General features: G+C 37.4%; 2 protein-coding genes across 3 annotated transcripts; one reads left to right on the top strand and one right to left on the bottom strand.

Annotated features, from left to right (window-relative positions):
* Positions 1–208: 208 nt before the first annotated feature.
* Positions 209–2,958, bottom strand: LOC125203365 (large ribosomal subunit protein uL30w-like). 2 transcript variants are annotated; one of them, XM_089059957.1, is made up of 7 exons: positions 2,832–2,958; positions 2,288–2,465; positions 2,109–2,206; positions 1,963–2,020; positions 1,597–1,676; positions 1,414–1,516; positions 209–592 (listed from the first exon to the last, which is right to left on the bottom strand). In XM_089059957.1, the coding sequence occupies exons 2-7, from the start codon at positions 2,462–2,464 to the stop codon at positions 377–379; spliced, it is 732 nt and encodes a 243-aa protein (XP_088916083.1). In that variant the 5' UTR covers position 2,465; positions 2,832–2,958; the 3' UTR covers positions 209–376. The 2 variants fall into 2 exon arrangements, with proteins under 2 accessions (XP_088916083.1, XP_088916084.1); XM_089059958.1 differs by having other exon boundaries at positions 2,808–2,886.
* A 1,553-nt stretch (positions 2,959–4,511) lies between these two features.
* Positions 4,512–13,098, top strand: LOC125205907 (calcium-transporting ATPase 9, plasma membrane-type-like). The gene is made up of 32 exons (XM_048105099.2): positions 4,512–4,957; positions 5,288–5,404; positions 5,495–5,534; positions 5,909–6,024; positions 6,115–6,246; positions 6,328–6,417; positions 6,789–6,858; positions 7,053–7,123; positions 7,227–7,310; positions 7,380–7,457; positions 7,541–7,612; positions 8,052–8,135; positions 8,220–8,302; positions 8,370–8,478; positions 8,557–8,612; positions 8,700–8,742; positions 8,838–8,921; positions 9,014–9,151; positions 9,340–9,402; positions 9,485–9,586; positions 9,817–9,927; positions 10,025–10,192; positions 10,427–10,486; positions 10,688–10,852; positions 10,942–11,058; positions 11,206–11,442; positions 11,580–11,680; positions 11,947–11,992; positions 12,081–12,215; positions 12,322–12,429; positions 12,516–12,607; positions 12,681–13,098. The coding sequence occupies exons 1-32, from the start codon at positions 4,808–4,810 to the stop codon at positions 12,799–12,801; spliced, it is 3,243 nt and encodes a 1,080-aa protein (XP_047961056.2). The 5' UTR covers positions 4,512–4,807; the 3' UTR covers positions 12,802–13,098.
* The last annotated feature ends 374 nt before the right edge of the window (positions 13,099–13,472 follow it).

The following is a 13,472-nucleotide window of genomic DNA, read 5'->3' as shown; positions in this document are numbered from 1 at the left end:
TTAGGTTTACACTAAACAAAAACCTAAAAAATTTCAAATTTTATGAGTGAAAAAGGCAGAATATAAAGAATATTCTTTTAAGTTTGAGTTTAGTGTAAATGGTTGGAATAAAATCAATATTTAGTATAAAATTTACACTAAAATGAGTTAGTTTAGTGGAATGGTTGGAGATGCTCTTACGTTTCATCCATTATAACAGGATATCTCCTAACTGAAAAATATTTGTATATTGTCCTGTCTACCAGCTCAATAGATGGTCAAAATAAAAGGTTTATCACAAAATTATCCAGAAAACAAGCCCAAAATCGTACCATTAAGAGAAAGAATCTATTTAAATGTAACAACAGAAAGACTTAGTTCATTCTTAAGTTCAATCTCAGTTCATTCTTCTAATGAGCTCGTTTATGTAATCTTCACGGTTGCCAGCATCTCCACCTTCAACATAGTGGTTCCTCTTCCTCTCGAGGCCACCCAAGGGGGCCGATAGTTGGAATGGCCAGAGGAAGTTGTTAGCCTCCTTAAAGTGAGGGCCAACCGTCAGGATCTCGTGGATAAGATCTTCGATGCAGATAATGCCATGTTTGCCAAGCGTCTGTAACATAAATCAGCAACGGTGAAGATACATAAAAAACAGTACTAATGTAGATAGGGGTGGTTCGGTACGGTATACCGTATCGGGAGTGCCATACCGTATACCATACCGAAAGTTACGGTATGACAAAAACCATACCTATACCGTACCGTAAGTTTCGGTATACCGGAGTTCGGTATACCGAAAATTCGGTATGGAAGTTTTCCATACCGTTACCATACCGTGTTATCGGTATACCGTACCACATTTCGGTATACCGTATTTTTGCGGTATACCGAACTGCGATATGGCATTCCGATATACCGTTATACCGTGTTTTGCGGTACGGCATACCGTTATACCATTATACCGTGAAAAAATCTATTATATCCAAAATATTAAAAAAAACCTAGTTTTAGACTACTTCAAAAAATAGGGTTCCCAATTTTGATTCTTTTATTTTTGTATAATAAAAATTCTTATTTTTTAAAATTTAGTTTAAATATAACATATATAAATATATATTTATATACTATATATATCAACCGGTATACCGGTATACCACGGTATACCGAAGCATTGGTATATACCGAATCTTCGGTATACCGGTATATACCGGCATACCGAATCTTCGGTATACCGCGGTATGTGAAATCTAATACCGTTACCGTACCGATCTCTATCGGTACGGTATCATACCGTACCGAAAACTACGGTATACCGAAAAAACGGTATTTTCGGTATTTTTTCGGTACGGTAAGTCCGGTATTCCGGTATTTCGGTATAATTCCCCAGCCCTAAATGTAGATAGTTCGTCTCACCAGAAATGAAAATTAACAAACCTGTTCAATAATTGAGTTATCTGTCAAAGCTATGCGCTGCTTGTTGACCTTGCCGAACCCCCTCTTGTATATCAATTCTCTCACACTCTTTAAGTTGGGGTACCTGAGAGAAAGTGCAATCTAGTGGATCTGCATACTTGATAAACAAAATTGCTTGAGTGTGCACAGTATTCAGAAGTTTACCCAAAAGTCACGTATGGCTCGACCCTGTGCAGCATATTCACCGTTGCCTTGTTAACTTTTAGGAACACTCCATTAAAAATCTGTATGCACAAGTGTGAACTCACTACAATCATGGCGCGAAATAACAATTCTTAGCTTTCACAGCGCGGACCTAAATTCATTGAATCACTACGGGAACTGTAAGTCTGAACATAACATGAAGTGCTCGATTTTCAGTAAGTTCTGTCACTAAAATTTCACAAAAAGGCTATCTATCTAATTGCTAACTTTAAGAAATTGATCATAAACACCAACTAAAGGTAATAACAACCGTGAAGCCAATATCTTATAGAAATGTAAAAGAACATTAACGAGATGCGTCATCACCTGACGCAGACGGAGCAGCTGCAAAATCTTCTTTGTCGTTGGATGCATCGCATTAATACTGAATAATCAAGCCAGAAGACGTGTAAGTTAGACGATATCAATCATACACGACCAATCCAACCACTCCACATAACACAACTACGTACCCACGAATACGAATGATGAACAGCAGCTTAGCTTCTGGGTTCACATAGAACCCTCCTTTCAACCTCGCCTCACGCTTCAACTGAATGAGCTCCCTTTCCTAAACACAACAAAACGAAACAAGTCAAGTAAGCAACCATACAGTGACACACAACACAGCACCAAGAGTCTCGTAAAGCACCTGTGCTGCGTACTCCTTGGCGTACTCCTTCGCTCGGTTGTAAATCAGCTTCCTGTTTGCCGATTTCTTTTCCTTGAGAGCTGCAACCTCCTGCTTCTTCGCCAACGCCCATTCCTCGGCTCTCTTCTGTTTCTTCAAAACAGACTCCGGAACAATCTGTCCTCCCTTCTCAGCCATCCTACACATATAGCAAAACTCAGCTCCTCACTTCTTCCAATTACTAACAACAGCCAATGCATAAACAACACTTTCCTTTCGTCTTTCCCCCAATTAATAGGTCCAATATTCGATTTAGCATTTATAAAATCTATGATCCAAACAAAACCAGAAATCATCAACACAAGCTACATATAAATTTCCACTTCACGATTAAAAACAGAGTGAATCACAACCTTCACAAACACACAAATCTCTATTACGAAAATACAAAATGCACAAACGGAGAAACATAAATCAATCTGTTCAGCTCAATTGATTATTCAAATACACGCATTATAAATTGAAACGGACTGAGAATTACAAGAAGAGATTGAAATGAGCTTACGGTGGCGTGATTCGGTGAAGCCCGGTGGGATTGGGGGTGGGTAGGGGGAGAGAGAGAGAGTGATTTCAGCTCTTCAGCTATATTAAAACTAGGGTTACCATGTCCAACTGTTTAGCATTTGTTGGGCCTATTCACAAAATTATTTGGGCTTAGTTTGGGCTTTCATAAATAAATCCCTCAGTTTTCCTATTTATATTGAGCAAAGGATCACTGGATCAGTAGTACTAATATTCCCTTCGAAATAAAGCATTTGTTTTATAAAATCTTTGCCACAACAGTGTGATTCTAGTTACGTCTTCGGATACGGGTGTTCGGTTTGTAAGATTGTATCCCGGACTAAACTAGTAGTGTGTTTGATTTATGAGATTTATTCCCCATCTGGTATGCATTATTAATTACTCCCTCCGTTCCATAGTAATAGGGGCGTTTTTCCATTTCTGTTCGTTCCATAGTAATAGAGTCATTTCCCTTTTTAGTAAAAGTCAACACATTTTTCCACACACTTTTTTCTATCTTCATCTCTCTATCTTTTTCATTTTCCACTTTATTCTCTCTTTACTTAACTCACCTAACACAATTTTTCTTAATCGCCGTGCCGAAAAGTTTTGCCTCCATTACTATGGAACGAAGGGAATAGTATTTAAGTGTCAAAGACCGTTTAAATTGGTGTTAGGTTGAAAAATTCACAGTCCGCAACTCATAAGAGGCCTGCACAGAAGCCCGCATAAATAATGCAATTGGACTATTCTAATTAGACTATTCATCTGGCCTGACCCCCTCCGACTAAATCAGTCATACATAAAGCCCATTCTATCAAAAAAAAGTCCAAACTGTCAGTATCCTATATTATATCCACCGTTATTTTATATCTCACAGCTCAATCCTAAATTATATCTTATATTATTTTATTTAGGAAATCGAACACCACCGTAATGTACATGCATATAATTTGTTAATATGCACTCTAACTTTAACTAATATCCAATAAATTTAATACGAAGTGCAAAAGTAATGAATTGTAACTTTGTAACCATCCGATTATATCGAAAAAAGAAAAATACGACCAAATTAAATCTTACGTGGAGTAATTTTATTTTTTTCAAAATTAATTTTAATAAAATACTTAAAATTAAGAGATATTGACATCTAATATCACGAAACTTTCAAAAAGTTGGATTTTTCCCACGAACTTTAAAATTGGCAAATAATATCACGAACTTTACCACGTGTTTGTTTTTTCCCACGAATGAAAAAATTCATGTTATTTTAATAGATTGAAGAACAATTTTTGAGGGTGTGCTTCAAGAAAAACTATCTCCAAATATTGAAAGACTTGAAACTTTCGAAATTGTTGTCGAGAAATTACGAAAAAAAATCGGTATCATAGTATTATTTGTGGGAAATTTTTTATTCATGGGAAAAAACAAACACGTGGTAAAGTTCGTGATATTATTTGCCAATTTTAAAGTTCGTGCGAAAAACTCAACTTTTTAAAAGTTTCGTGATATTAGATGCCAATATCCCTAATGCTACTGCTAGTATTAAACAATTCTTTGATTAAGCGAGAATAATTTGATGTTTAGAGTAACTTAGTTCCAACTGATTTATTTTTCTGCGCGGGAAATTTCTGCCAAGCTTCTTCCGAGCTGGATTCGAGTGTTCCGACGATGAACTTCGCCGTTACGAATTCTCGGTCAAGTTTGTATGCATCACATCGTAAACACACTGCGGAAATTGGTTTGAAATTAGCAAAAAATTCCCCCAATTATAGCTATTTTCCATGGCGTGGCGGTTGGATCGGATTCCTATTTTTAGAGAGAGAGAGAAAGGGAGCTGGAGAGAGACAGGGAGTAAAGAGAGAGATAGTGATCAGTATATGCATTGTGTTAACAATCGCAGCTCTCAGTGCGCGTTGAATCTGCTCCAATTCGAGATCGATCCGATTGAGTTCATAATTCTGCTGAAGCGGCGGCGCCATGACCAACGGCGAAGAAGAAGACATTTTCCATGACATCGAGAGCGGCACGGCGCCCGACGATGGATCTGACGCCGATGAAGAGTTTTCCGACCCTTTCGACATCGGCAGCACCAAAAATGCGTCTCACAATATGCTCAAGCGCTGGAGGGTAAGGCGTCGGGATGTGTTTTTAATTCGATTGCTGTTCATCTTTACACTCATAATGAAATTGATTAAATAGTACTCTGTTTAAGTATGAATCTCAACGAAGATAATCCGATTGATTCTGTGATGTTACTGTTTTAGATTGAAATTGAACGATTGATCAGCAATGAATTGTGGTTTAGTTGTGATAATGTGCGATTTTGTGGTCGAAAACATGTATAGTGATCGATTCATATGCTCGTATATATGGAGTGATGATGCATTCGTTGATTGACTGATAAAGATGGAAGGGGAAGCTATTTATTTCTGATTTGCAAGTGTTGGTCCTTTCCAGCAAGCAGCTCTTGTGCTTAATGCTTCTCGTCGCTTTCGCTACACGTTAGACTTGAAAAGGGATGAGCAGCACGAAAAGAGAAGACGGATGATTAGAGCGCATGCTCAAGTCATAAGGGTAATACAAAAATGGACTGAGCACCTGTATAAATTATTCAAATGAATAACTTCTTTAATCACTTATGTACTAGTCTTCTGGTAATTGTAGGCTGCATTGCGTTTCAAATTGGCGGGACAGCAGGCCAAAGGTATTTAATCAATTACTTCTATTGCAGTATACCTTAACTCCTACTCACCCTTCCCAAAGTTTTTGGATCATTATGTTCAACTTAATTCTGAGTTTTGTCGAAATAGTAGTGCAAGAGACAGACAACTCTAGCTTCAGGAATAGAATCTTCTAATGACTTGACTCTCCACTACACCTTACCAATACGAGTGCAAACATCTAGTGATAGATACTGCTCTGAGATGAGTCCGATATTCATACAATTTGCATTCCCAAGCTTCTATTAGGATTTGGACTTCTCCGCTCTGATTTCCTCAGTGTTGATTTTCATTGAAGTAGTGCCACTTGAAAAACTTCTGTGTAGGTTAAACAAATCTTTTTTTTTTTGTGATTCAGTGTTAGGCTCACCAGTCATTCCTCCATCTCCATCTGGGCCTTATGGAGTTTCACCCGATCAGCTTGCTTCAATGAACAGAGATCATAATATTGCTGCATTTGAGCAATACGGAGGGGCAAGACTACCTTTCTTCTTTACATCTATTTAGCCAGTTTCTGTGATGTGTGCCTTAGTAACTTAGATTTATGTTTTACTAATTGTTCAGGTTAAAGGCATATCAGGTCTGCTACGAACAAATTTTGAAACGGGAATTTCTGGTGATGATCATGAGTTCGCACAGAGAAGAGATGTCTTTGGGTCGAACACTTATCCTCTGAAGAAGGGAAGGACTTTCTGGGTAAAGTTCTGCATAGAATGTTACCTTTTGCTTATACATCTTGGGGAACTTTATAACGTCGTTGCATTTAACATTGTGCAGATGTTCCTATGGGATGCCTGGCAAGATACGACTCTCATTATTCTAATAGTAGCTGCAATCGCATCGTTGGGTCTAGGAATAAAAACTGAGGTAACCAGAATACAAAAGTACCAAGTTCATTTGCACCATTCTGAACTATTTCATTTATTTGTTAAATCTTCCAATGAAAAGTTGTGTTATTCATTTATTTGTTAAATCTTCCAAGTCCAGTTGAAAAAGCATTGTAGCTCTACTATTGGAAATAACATCTTCAGAATTTTGAGGCTGATAAGATGTGTTTTGTACTTGAATATTGCTTTCATAAAACATAAGATGACTCAATTTTCAACAAACCTAATCTGAGGCATAAGACATTCCATCTACACTCACAGTCATTGATAGAAGTTCCATCTCAATGTGGTGAAACAAACTCGAGTGCAATGCTATTTTAGGTCTCTTTAAAAATTTATCATTTCTTGCAGGGCCTTGAAGAAGGCTGGTATGATGGAGGAAGCATCACCTTTGCAGTTCTTCTGGTTATTATCGTTACAGGTAACAAAAATTACTTCATATAAATTTCTTTGAACAATGGTTACCTCTTTTGAAGCATTCATCGTTTCGTACTTCTGTTCCCAGTTTAAGAGCAACTTTGCTCAAGTTTACAACAAGAGAAAAACTACTTTTTGGTATTTATTATGACTGACTCGTGTATGGTCTTTTTTCATTATCATGCATCTATTCTTCAGCAACTAGTGATTACAAGCAGTCCCTCCAGTTTCAAAATTTGAATGAGGAAAAGCGCAATATTCAAGTGGAGGTAATAGAACAAATTAATCTATATAGATTTATCGCTTTTTCCTTTATTTTTTGGGTATAGGTAAGGTGAATGATGATTAATACTCATGGAAAAAACTGAATAGGTGATCAGAGGAGGTCGGAGAGAGAAGGTTTCCATATATGACATTGTGGTTGGGGATGTCATACCTCTCAAAATAGGAGATCAGGTTACAAATGATTTGACTGGGATGTTTTATCCTTCATTAGCTAAATGTTTATTGGCATAATACATACAGGTTCCTGCTGATGGGCTAGTTACGATTTCCCATTCTCTTGCCATTGACGAATCCAGCATGACTGGAGAAAGCAAGATTGTAAGTTGGTTAGATTGTTTGCTCGTTAGTCGTTACTTTAGATCAGTGATCTAATATTTCTCACGTCTAATGTCACTACTCAGATTCAAAAAGACCAAAAAACTCCATTCTTGATGTCGGGTTGCAAGGTGGCAGATGGTGCCGGAACTATGCTGGTAACATTCTAACTTAAAACACCGATTAACCAGATATTCTATACAAGACACATATATATTTTCACTGTGGATATCTGTTCTATCACCTGAGTTTTTATTCTGTGCAAACACTTCCCAACACCTCAAGCTACTGGAACGCTATTTTCAGCTAAGATAAATCAACCATTAGATTAATGAAGACATATTTTGTTCAAATGATCTATAAGATGTGTAACTGAATGATTTGTATTGGTCTTTTACGAGTGATCAAATGTCCTTCTAATGCAACCGTCCTAGTCAGTTGTGTGATTAACAGTGAAGAACCATTCTGCAAAGTTGGTAAAAGCTATCTGGACTTCGTTTCATATTCATCGAAGATAATCAATTCTTCAATTAAAGTGAGTACAAATTACTGTCAATCTGGTCATTTTGCATGATTTATTACATGGTTATATTTTAGGTAACTGGTGTTGGAATCAACACTGAATGGGGATTGTTGATGACTAGTATATCAGAAGATAATGGTGAAGAAACTCCTCTGCAGGTAATCAGTCGATAGTGGTCGTATAGTCATAGTTTGTCATATGACATTTATAATACTACTGCGGATCCTAATGAAATTTTACAGGTGCGTCTGAATGGTGTTACAACTTTCATTGGAATTGTTGGGCTTACAGTAGCTTTCTCTGTACTCGTTATACTCTTGGCTAGGTAATTTTGGATTTGTTTCTGGCATCTTATGACGTGGTCACATTGTAATGACAATTAATCACCCCAGATATTTCACTGGGACTTCGAAAGATCCTGATGGAACTGTTCAGTTTGTTCGTGGGAAGACTAGTCTTGGCCACACGATTGACGGAGTTATACATATCATAACTGCTGCAGTAAGTTTCCGCTCTCTGAAATGGAAACGAGAAACATTTAGAGCTTCTTTTCTGTTTATTGACTGATGTCATACTTAGGTAACAATAGTTGTTGTTGCGGTCCCAGAAGGGCTCCCTTTGGCCGTAACCTTGACGTGAGTATGAAAATATTCCCTACTTAGCATTATCTCAGGGTCCATCTCTGGTTCTAATAGAACTTATTTATTTTGCAATTGTAACAGCCTAGCATACTCCATGAAAAAAATGATGGCTGACAAGGCATTGGTATGTAAGATTTTCTGTGGTTTCCAGGTCTCTAATTTAATCAACTATGTATATTTTTTTATATCTCCGGTAAAACTATTATACTTGATATCCAGGTGCGTAGGCTCTCGGCCTGTGAAACTATGGGATCTGCAACAACCATTTGCAGTGATAAGACTGGAACTTTGACCCTGAACCAGGTTATTTTCAATTCTGTTCCTAATCCTATCAAAAAGTGGAAAGACTGGATGGGTATTTAATCAGGCGCTTGTCACACTGGATTTTGACACAGATGACCGTAGTTGAGGCATATGTCGGTAAAAAGAAAATTGATCCTCCTGAAGATGGTTCCCAGTTGCCTGCATCAGTTTCCTCTCTGGTAGATGAGGGACTCGCTCAGAACACTTCTGGCAGTGTGTTCTTGAATAAGGTACTCTTCCTTAGTGCTCAAAATCTTGGACATATGCGTAGTAGATGTAGCATTACAAAATTGCACTTTAATGTTGCATGAAAAAATATTCTTGCCATCTCATCAAATTAGCTAACATCCATGATTTCACAAGCTTTTGAGCTTGTATAATGTTACGTACTCATCTTTTTCATTTGTGTATTTTTAAGCTTGGTGAAGTTGAGGTGTCTGGATCTCCAACTGAGAAAGCCATTCTTCAGTGGGGTGTCAAGGTACTTCCTCCCCGTGCTCTATTATCTACTCTTCAGTTACCATCTCGACTTTGTCATCACCTTTATTTCCTTACCTTTTCAGTTGGGAATGAAGTTTGACACTGTGAAATCTGAATCCATAATTCTCCATGTCGCTCCTTTTAATTCTACCAAAAAACGAGGGGGTGTTGCAGTTAGAGGACGGGTAAGTGATCCATACTAGACACTTGTGGCAATTCTGTGCAAGTCCTGTTTTTATTCTTTAACAATAATTTGATGTCTGTATTAAGGAGCATAGTTTGAGACTCGTTAAAGGTCAGAATCCATGAAAACCATAGAAACTAGTTGAAATATTCGAGCAATATGTAAAAAAAGCATATGTTGTTCGTTCTTCCAAAAATATATTTGTGAAAGATTTTCTTCTTGACTTGGCAGACTGGATCCCAAGTTCATGTGCATTGGAAGGGAGCGGCTGAGATTATCTTAGCTTCCTGTTCACAGTGCATTGATGTAAATGGTTCTGTGAAACCAATTGCTAACGATATGGTAGGTATTCAGTACATGACCTTCTAGTTCTATTGTTACCCGAGATTAAAAATTACCTACAATCTTAACAGATGTGTGTAACACCTTTCTTATTCAGGAATTTCTTAAAGATGCTATTAATAATATGGCCGAAAAAAGCTTGCGGTGTGTTGCTGTTGCTTACAAAACATTTGAAGCAAATACGGTTCCAACAGATCAAGAACAGCTGGCACAGTGGACTTTACCAGCAGATGATCTTGTTTTGCTGGCTATTGTTGGTATTAAGGTAGCTAACTCTCACTATCCTGTTTCTATAGCAGTCAGTTCTGTTTTCCTTTCAGAATGTTTGCTATGATAAACATTTATGTGTAACTTCATAGAGACTGCTGAATGTTACCAACAATTTGTTCAGCACAATAGTAGTTTTGCTTATTGTGCAAACTTTCTAATATTATCAAATACAAGCCTCTTATGTACTTTTGTACTTAAACAGTGGTATTCATCAAAAATTTTTATGTAGGATCCTTGTCGACCAGGTGTCAGAGAAGCAGTGGAACTATGCACACATGCTGGCGTTAAGGTATCAATTTTGATTGTTACAACATTCCTAAAGAAGAGCTTTTACTCCATATTAATACTTCATTTGCTTAACAAAGATAAAATAAAGCATGAGTTGCTAGAAGGCATCACTGGTTTTATGATATCGTTAAGGGATAATGCAGTTTACTTTTGTTGTTTTTCTGATATAAAAGGAGAACATGACGTGATTGTCAATTATTAGGTGCGCATGGTAACTGGAGACAATATTCAGACAGCAAAAGCAATTGCGCAGGAGTGTGGTATCCTTTCATCAAATGCAGACACTGGTGAACCATACGTTATGGAAGGGAAAAGATTCCGCGAGATGTCTGAGAAGGATAGAGAACAAGCTGCAAATTTTATTGTTGTATGTTTTATCAAGCAGACCTCCCTATTTTGTTAGCAAGCTATGCCTTATATGAATGCCGAATAAGTGTTACGTTTCATGATGAACAGGTTATGGCACGGTCTTCTCCGACTGACAAGCTATTGCTAGTTCAGACACTGCGTAAGCTAGGGGAAGTTGTTGCTGTAACAGGAGATGGAACTAATGATGCCCCTGCACTCAATGAGGTTTGATGAGATTTCATATGCTTTTCGTAACCTTTAAAAGATACCTCCATGCATTAATCAAGCTTGTTAGTGTTATGACGGAAAAAGTTTAAGTTATGGTATTTATTTTGACATCAATTACTCATTACTTATTTTCTCTATTCGTAGGCTGATATAGGTCTTTCCATGGGTATACAAGGAACGGAAGTTGCAAAAGAAAACTCAGACATCATTATATTGGACGACAATTTCGCTTCAGTTGTAAAGGTTGTTCGATGGGGACGCTCTGTGTATGCAAATATCCAAAAATTCATCCAGTTCCAGCTCACTGTAAATGTTGCCGCTTTGACAATTAATGTCGTTGCTGCAGTTACTTCGGGCCATGTTCCTCTGAATACAGTGCAGGTGCCGTATCTCTCTTACACCCCGGGTTATTTGTTGATGTCTATGATATTATAGCAGCATAGAAGATGTAAACAGAATCTTCGAGCAACTTATCTACGGTTTTTGCAAGATTGAATGTACTTGTGTTAACGTTGCAGCTTCTCTGGGTTAACCTCATCATGGATACTCTGGGAGCTTTGGCACTGGCTACTGAACCGCCGACTGATCATCTTATGGACAGATCTCCAGTTGGTCGAAGGTACGAATTATCAACCCCGCGTAGTTTGGTTCTCAATAATATGTGATCCATTGCGTAAATTTAGTTCAGATCAACTGTATGTCCTTAAAAGATAACATGCAAAGTATCTTTACTCAATAATGTAGAACTGCTAAAATGTTAGAAAATATATTCTGTACATTTCCCTTTGTAGCTTTTACAACAGCATAAACTATAACTGCTTCGGATTTGAGTAGTAAACGTGTTGAGAATACGATCCATTGCTTACATGTTCACACGTCGTTCAGGGAATCACTAGTAACAAATATCATGTGGAGGAACTTAGTTATCCAGGTATAGTTTATTTTCAAGTAAATTGGCTTTTCTTCTGTTTTTTTAAGGAAAAAAAAAAAAGAACTCATTGTACCTTTTTCTGGTGCAGGCTGTATATCAAGTAGCAGTACTCCTTGTTCTCAACTTCGAGGGGCTAACTCTACTCAAACTGAAGAATGACACCATAGAGCATGCTAACATGGTGAAAAACACCGTGGTGTTCAACGCGTTCGTTCTATGCCAAGTAAGTGCAATCCAATTGAAGTGAATGAATCCGAGAAACTTAGAAAAAGAGCCATGTTGGGATAGAATTACCTGAACAAATCTTCCATTCACCTGTCGATATACAGATTTTCAACGAGTTTAACGCTCGGAAGCCAGACGAACTCAATGTTTTCAGTGGTGTGACCAAAAACCACCTCTTCACTGGAATAGTTGGATCTACATTTATACTACAAGTGAGTGCATGGTTTGGTTTATAGTTTGAAATTCTAGTTTGATTTCCATTTTCTGGTAACTAAGTTCTTTTTTTTTTATGAACTAGATAATCATAATCAATTTCCTTGGGAAGTTCACCTCAACAGTGAAGCTTAATATCCCACAGTGGCTGATATGTTTTGTTATAGGCATTATCAGGTTTGTCCATCCTCTAGGCGGGCTCGTTTGGTAGCGATATTAAAACCAACACTAAAATTCTTCTTTCTTGCAGCTGGCCTCTGGCTGTAGTCGGTAAATTTATCCCGGTTCCAAAAACGCCCCTCGGAAAAGTTTTCATCAAGCCATACCAACACTGCATTGCTGCTCGTAAAACACAACGTAATAATACCTAATGTCGCCATTACCTTTTCCGATTCATAAACACTCTCCGTCCATATTTCTTCGAATTTATGGTTTGAGTGTGATTATCAGCTGCAACGTTACAAAATCGACACAATTATATATTGTTGTTTCAAATAAGTGTACTATTGTGGCATGCTGGTTAAGGGACTCTCCATTTATTGATATTCTATTTAGTGACAAATATATATTCCATCTATATAGATGTAATTTATATGTATAGGGATCAAGGGTGTACTTAAAAAATACTCCCCCCGTTCCGGATAATTCATCCCAGTTTTCCATTTCAATCCGTCCCACATAATTTGTCTCATTTCACTTTTATCATTTTTAGTAGTGGACCTCATATTCCACTAACTCATTCCTACTCACATTTTGTTATAAAACTAATATATAAAGATAGGACCCACATTCCACTAACTTTTTCAACTAATTTTTCATTACAATTCTTAAAACCTGTGCCCGGTCAAAATGATCCGAATTATCCGGGACGGAGGGAGTAACTAATTTTAAAGTTACAACGTACTTCCAACTTCATGCTGCCACATGATACGTAACATGCAATATTGTAAAAACTACAATGCAACATACTGTTGTAGAAGTTGTAGATGGATTTTGGCGGATTGCATGGTAGTTTTAGGCATATTGCATTGTATACATAAAG

This window comes from Salvia hispanica, chromosome 6, assembly GCF_029641045.1.
Source record: "Salvia hispanica isolate PSC_SH4W2 chromosome 6, Shi_PSC_v1, whole genome shotgun sequence".
NCBI lineage: Eukaryota > Viridiplantae > Streptophyta > Magnoliopsida > Lamiales > Lamiaceae > Salvia > Salvia hispanica.
The sequence above is the reverse complement of the archived record's forward strand: the minus strand, read 5'-3'. Positions and strand labels throughout refer to the sequence as shown.

What these genes read in the sequence shown, in the direction of transcription:
- LOC125205907 (XM_048105099.2), top strand. Translation starts at nt 4,808, where the DNA reads ATGACCAACGGCGAAGAAGAAGACATTTTCCATGACATCGAGAGCGGC. An exon ending in CATTTGAGCAATACGGAGGG is followed by an intron (nt 6,025 to 6,114) that starts GCAAGACTACCT and finishes CTAATTGTTCAG; the next exon opens with GTTAAAGGCATATCAGGTCT. An exon ending in GCACACATGCTGGCGTTAAG is followed by an intron (nt 10,487 to 10,687) that starts GTATCAATTTTG and finishes GTCAATTATTAG; the next exon opens with GTGCGCATGGTAACTGGAGA.
- LOC125203365 (XM_089059957.1), bottom strand. Translation starts at nt 2,464, where the DNA reads ATGGCTGAGAAGGGAGGACAGATTGTTCCGGAGTCTGTTTTGAAGAAA. An exon ending in TTCATCATTCGTATTCGTGG is followed by an intron (nt 2,021 to 2,108) that starts GTACGTAGTTGT and finishes TTGATTATTCAG; the next exon opens with TATTAATGCGATGCATCCAA. An exon ending in GAGCCATACGTGACTTTTGG is followed by an intron (nt 1,517 to 1,596) that starts GTAAACTTCTGA and finishes ACTTTCTCTCAG; the next exon opens with GTACCCCAACTTAAAGAGTG.